Source organism: Rattus norvegicus, chromosome 8 (assembly GCF_021556685.1).
Source record: "Rattus norvegicus strain SHRSP/BbbUtx chromosome 8, alternate assembly SHRSP_T2T, whole genome shotgun sequence".
In the NCBI taxonomy this organism is placed as follows: Eukaryota; Metazoa; Chordata; class Mammalia; order Rodentia; family Muridae; genus Rattus; species Rattus norvegicus.
The window spans coordinates 68123465-68130000 of NC_141541.1; the positions used below are offsets into that span (position 1 = coordinate 68123465).

A 6536-nucleotide genomic window follows, 5' to 3' on the forward strand; every position below is an offset into this window, starting at 1 on the left:
AAAAAATTCCTACGGAGCCAGCGTCTGGATACCGTACAAATCATGACCTTCAAACAAAAGGCCTTGGCGAATCAGCCAGCCCCGGGAGCCAGTGCTAAGAGGGCCAAGAACTCAAATCCAGGCAGGCAGTGGAGGTGGGTGGGGTAGGGGCTGTGACAGGGCAGTCATTGGGCTGGCTCTCTAGCTTTTCCTCAGGGTTTCACACTCAATGCTGAACAAGGAGGAAAAATCAGCTCATCGGTCGAAGGTCACTTTAGTTTCTTTATTATCTGTTTTTATAACATATACTTCCAGCTTTAAAAAGAAGTGCGGTGGGCTGGTGAGATGGCTCAGTGGTTAAGAACACTGGCTTCTCTTCCCGAGGTCCTGAGTTCAATTCCCACCAACTACATAGTGGCTCACAACCATCTATAAAGGCATCTCATGCCCTCTTCTGGCATGCATGTGTACAAGCAAACCGAGCACTCCTATACAAGCAAACACTTAAATATCTGTGTGTATGATGTATGTGTGCATGTGTGTGCGTGTGGGCAAACATGACCTTGCTGCATATCTGGAGGACACGGTAAGCGTGCATATTGACCTTCACATTCTACTTTGAGGCAGGGTCTCTTGCTGCTCTCTCTCTTGCTGTATTCCAGGCTGGCTGGCCTGCAAGCCCCATGGACCCTTCTCCATCTCCCATCTCAGCCGAGAAGTACCAGGATTACAGATGTGTGCTGCCGTGTCTGGCTTTCACATGGCTTCCAGGGAATCTAAACACAGGCCCTTGTGCTTGTGTGACAAATGCTTTATCCATTGACCAATCTCTCAGGCCCCAGTCTCCGTGTTTTTATGTTTACTTATTAATTTTGTTTTTCAAGACATAGTTCTCTGTGTAATCCTGGAACTCGCTCTGTAGACCAGAGTTTCTTGAACTCAGAGATTCACCTGCCTCTGCCTCTGCCTCCTGAGTGGTGGGATTAAAGTTGCGAGCCATCATGTCCGGCCCCATCTCCAGATTTTTAAACGGCAGTTTCTGACATTGTCGAGTACCTAACAAACCAGCTAATGGTAAGATACAGCAGCAGCAGCCACCTGCCGCATTTACTGTACGTCAGGGTGCCCATGATCATTCCCTGAAGCACAGAACTTTATTTTGTTCATGGTAGCTCACCATGCTCAAGTGAGCACACAGTAGGTGTACACTGAATCTTGTTGGCTAAACAAGGTGCTCAAGTGAGCACACAGTAGGTGCACACTGAATCTTGTTGGCTAAACAAGGTGCTCAAGTGAGCACACAGTAGGTGCACACTGAATCTTGTTGGCTAAACAAGGTACTCAAGTGAGCACACAGTAGGTGCACACTGAATCTTGTTGGCTAAACAGGGTGTTCAAGTGAGCATACAGTAGGTGCACACTGAATCTTGGCTGAACAAGGTGCTTAAGAGGGCACACAGTAGGTGTACACTGAATCTTGTTGGATTTATAATGTGCTTAGGTGGGCACACAGGAAGGAAGGATGCACCCGTTGGCTGAATGACAAACCGAGAACATTAGCAGCTTTTCCAGGTCATGACAGGTAGCTAGTAGCACAGATTCAAAGCTGTGTTCTAACCCCTCTGCTATATTGCCTCTTCCAGGGACAGAGAGATGTACCCAGCTCTGGCTACGCACCTGACTCCAGCTGCCAGCGAACCACTCCACCTTGCCTGTGCAGGGCCCATTGTCACATGGTGTAGCCTCCGCTGGCCTGTTGTTCCCACAGCCTTCTAATGGCAGGCTGCTGATGTGGTTGGTCATACACACCACCGAGCGTGTCCTCACCCCAGCCCCACACTCTGATGAGCACTGTAAGACAGAAAGAAGGCATGTTAGCAGGGTCCTTGCAGGTTCTGGGGAGACCTCCAAATGATGCCAAGGACTCACTGTCCCTCCAACTTTCTTCTCTAAATAGCTGACCTTTTCTCACACAGGACATACTCCACGAAGGGAGTCTCCTCCTTATCTGTTACTTTGCCTTCTAGAGTCCTAGTTACTCACGGACACATGTTTGCACGTGCTATGTGGGAATCTCTAGAAACAAACAATTCATCAATTTTAAGTGGTCCTGACTATCCCATTCTACATATGTTCCATATTCCACCCGGTACCCCATTCTAGATAGTTAGCGTGGCCGCAGTCCCATGACACATAAGAGGCTCTGAGAGCACGGGGTTCCCTCTTCCTGGATGTCTTCCCAAGAAACACCAGGAGCTCGAGGGCTGGACTCCAGTGCCTTTCCTCTAAGGCATCCTTGCCTACCCCTTTAACACACTCTCTGCCGCCTCTGAAGTCACGTGGCTCTCTACACATTCCCTTCCTTTGTTTTTCAAATTGTTTAAAATTTTCGTGTGTAAATACAGTTTGTAACTATGTATATGTACTTGTGTGTGAATGTGTGTGTGTGTGTGTGTGTGTGTGTATGTGTGTGTGTGTGTGTGTGAAGTTCATGCTGGTGTGCCCTCCTCAACTGCATTCTACCTTATATTTTTGGGTCAGGGACTCACTGAACTACATAAGTTCTGCTGAATGGACTTATTTAATCTTTTGCCTTCTACACTTAGGTATCTGCACCTGGGGTGAGCCAGTCCCCAAATGCCCCTTGTATTTAATTGGTCAATGATAGAGCCAGGCCCCCAGAGAGGGGACCAGGATGATGGGACCTGAAAGTTTCTCTACTATGCCAGTGGCTGGGGAAAGCACGGCAGATTTCGATCTAAAGGAGCTTCTCAGGCCTTGGAAGCCTGCAGCGGAAATGGGGGAAAATGGGGTACCCCCCACACAGCAGGGACTGAGCTGCACATATGTGCTCCTGAAAGACCAGGCACATCTGCTGAGGTAGGCAGAAAAGAGACGGCATCCCAGTCACACTCGGGCACTGCAGAAACAGACACAGGGATCCCTGAGCATCGTCCTGGTGAAGGTCACCTTCCTGTAAGGTTCTCATAACTACTCACATCAGTGCCTTCCTCAGTCGCTTTCTGTCTTATTTATTCATTTTTATTTTTTGAGAAGGGTCTTATTATATAACACTGGCTAGCCCGAAACTCACTGTGTATAGATCAGGGTATCCTGGAATTCACAGAAGTCCACCTGCCTCTCCCTCCTGAGTGGCAGGATTAAAGTGTGCACCAGCAGATCTGACTTTACTCCTTCCTTCCTCCCTTCCTCCCTTCCTTCCTTCCTTCCTTCCTTCCTTCCTTCCTTCCTTCCTTCCTTCCTTCTATTCATATTCTCTCTCTCCCTCTCTTTCTTTCTTTCTTTCTTTCTTTCTTTCTTTCTTTCTTTCTTTCTTTCTTTCTTTCTTTCTTTCTCTTTCTGAGTCAAGGTCACTGAACTGGGAACTCGTGGGTTCAGATAGGCTGGCTGACCAGTGAACTCCATCTCCCTGAACTAATATTACAGATGCTACCATCATGCCTGGCTTTTATGTGGGTACTGGAATCGAACGCAGGTCCTCATGCTTGAGCAGCAATCACCCACTAAGCCATCTCCTTAGCCCCTACACTTTCCCCCCATCACAATAAATACTTGCAAGACCCAACATTTCGACCACTCACAAGCATTGTCTTCACTCCTCGCATTCCTTCACCCTCTTGGGCGACTCTTTTTCTATCCATCCTCAGAATCTTTCATTAGAAACTCTGTCTCCATCTCTGATGGAGGAAGTCAGCTGACTGCTGGCTTCTCGTGCATGCAGTCATGAGGTAAGTGAGGATCAGCCACATTTGCCTGTGAGTTTTCTTTAATAGCGCAGCCCTGAGAAAGGCCAGGCTTCTGAGATTGGGGACAGTACGTCACATGCTTTGAGCTACTGAACAACTGGGAAAGCACCCACAATTCAATGCGTGCCTACTATATTGCAGGCACAAAATCTATGGAGTCATCTCCCAGTCTTGGAACGCTGAGGAGATGTAAGCTAATTTTCTTTTACACCCCCTCCTTAACTGCAGAGACCCTTGGTCCTCATGTGAATCTACGAGTCGTCTCTAGCCTTTTGCCAAAGATATTGTGGCAGCTGGTGGCCCTCAGAGCGAACCAGCCGCCATCTTTAACAGATCAGCTGAGCACACTTTGTAAGAAGTCAGTCACAGCTGGGCCTGTGGAATGCTGACATTTCTCAGAGAGGAAGGTCTTAGGGAGGGTCCATGGACTCAGGGTTCCAGCTACTGGTGTGCAATTCTTCTCTAACTACACATGGCCTAGGAGACTCTGAGAATATAGACGGGCTGGGGAGGGTAGTTAGTGTGGTGGTTTGATTGGGAATGGCCCCCACATCTCATATATTTGACTGTTTGATCATAGGGAGTCTAATTAGTTGAGAGGGATTAGGAAGTGTGGCCTTCTTGGAGGAAGTGTGTCACTGGGGGTGGAATTTGGGGTTTCAAATGCTCCAGTCAGGCCTGGTGTCTCTCCTTTCTGCTGTCTGTGGATCTGGATTTGGATATGGAATTCTCAACCTCTCCAGCACTGTCTGCCAGTGTGCTGCTATGGTCCCCACCATGATAACACTAGATTAAACCTCCCCCACCACGATAACACTAGACTAAACCTCCCCCACCACAATAACATTAGACTAACCCTCCCCCACCACAATAACATTAGACTAAACCTCTGAAACTGTAAGCAAGTCCCAACTAAATGCTGTCTCTTATAAAAGTTGCCATGGTCATGGGCTCTCTTCACAGCAGCGGGACACTGACTAAGACAGTGACCGAGGGGATCCACCCACAGATGCACATTGCTGTGCTGGGTTCACTCAGCAGCAATCCCCTTGTCCATGCTCGGCAAGAGAGCCCAACAAACTCTTTGGATTCCGAGGGTGACCCTGGTTTGCCGTTGGAATCTTATGAGGACGAGGGAGACACTGTTGATGTATCACTGGGGGAAGGAGTTGACTTTGGGATTCTGCGTTATAGCGTGTCCCTGAGTGGCTCAGGGAAATCCTGTGACACAGCTGATCCCCACCCTGATCTCTGCCTGGGGCATGCTCACCCTTTCGCTCCATTCAGTGAGGAACCAGCTCTTTGCACAGGGTCCCATGTCACAGTTTTCGATGTCGTTTGGTCGGAGCTTCATGTTGCACTCCTCGTCGTCCACTACGTCCCCAATGTTGCTCACGCACTTTACGTCCCGGGTCCTCTGTCCCACGCCACAGGGCACTGAGCACTGAAACACAGCAGGCTTTGGTGACCCCCAACAGATAGTGTCAGGAGGACTGCTGTTGGGTCCACTGCCTGTAATTCCCAGGGGAGAAAGTGACCATGGGGAAACTATATGGCCTGTTCCTCCAAGAACCTTCTTGGATGGCATACTGGCCTGCTCTGGGCCTCAGTCTTTCTATCTCCAGAATGGGCACACAGCACCAGAAGGCATTGGTTCTGACAGCAGTTGCTAACCTTCTCTAACACATGGGAGACATAGGGCAGGTGACGTCTGCAGGCACTGGACTCTCTTAGGTTCACCCATGAGACTAAATATACGCCATGCTCAACTCGTCTGAACTCCACCGAGTTGTTGGCAGGAGCTGTGCTTGCTAAGAGGCTGCCCAGCAAACATTCCCCACCCTACTGAGGCTTATGAGTCGCAGGTCCTAGTAGGGAAGAGTGGACACTGGAGGGAGGGAGGTCCCGTACCGAGGTCCAGTCAGTCCGAGTCTGCCACTCGCTGCAGATCTTGAGCTGGCAGGTGCTGGTGGTCTCTGGCTTCTCCAGGTGCTGGCAGCGGTAGGGTTGCACCGTCAGGCTACGGTTGGCATACACCTGGCGGCACAGGACCTGGCGGTGCTGCATGCCCAGGCCACAGGTCTTGCTGCATTCAGACCACTCCCCGATGTCCCAGCTGGCTCACGGAGTGGATTGGGGGTGGAGGGAGAAGGGAGAGGGTCGGTTAACACAATCACTGGGCAGGAGTGGGGGAGGAGCCCTCTTCCCACAGCAGTGTCTAAAGGCCCTGTGATTGTAAGGGAGCTGCTTGTGAATGATGTTTACCGTGACTAGATTCCCAGATTCTTTCTGTACCCGGTTATGGAAAGTGTGAGAAGACGCAGATGATTCTTATTTAGTGATCAAGCAGAACTTCTCAACGACACCCCCAAGTTAGCCTAATTTCCCTATAATGCTAACCCACTTGGGAGCCGAGAGATCTCAATCGAGGCATCCTCTACTGCCTGTCATTTTATGGCCAATCTTGCAATTAGTGAATGAAACATGATCACACATTCAGCATATATTTGGGTGAAAATTACAGTTTTCTTTACTCTAAAGCTTTGACCTTTTAGGACCCTCCTAATCCATCTAAGGCCATCTCATTTATCACTCAATAACCCATTGTCAACCTCTCTCGTAGACACGCCTCCTGACTGACTCCTCCTTGCCGGCTTGGCACTGTCTCTATACTCAGCTCACATATGAGCTTCCTCACTGGGTTCTCATTCCCATGGCCTCCCCTATTTTCCTGGATGGGCTTCCTGGCTAAGCCTGTTGGTTTGTTTCAGCCCCTCAGCCCCTCAGTTC

General features: G+C 49.4%; 1 protein-coding gene across 3 annotated transcripts in view; it reads right to left on the reverse strand.

The window, feature by feature from the left end:
* Thsd4 (thrombospondin type 1 domain containing 4) overlaps positions 1–6536 on the reverse strand; it is a 627039-nt gene that overhangs the window by 16687 nt on the left and 603816 nt on the right. For all 3 annotated transcript variants that reach the window (XM_087562028.1, NM_001429247.1, NM_001429249.1), the window contains 3 exon segments: positions 5658–5862; positions 5017–5190; positions 1657–1830 (listed from right to left, as the gene is read on the reverse strand). In XM_087562028.1, the coding sequence (XP_087418154.1) occupies positions 1657–1830; positions 5017–5190; positions 5658–5862 (553 nt within the window).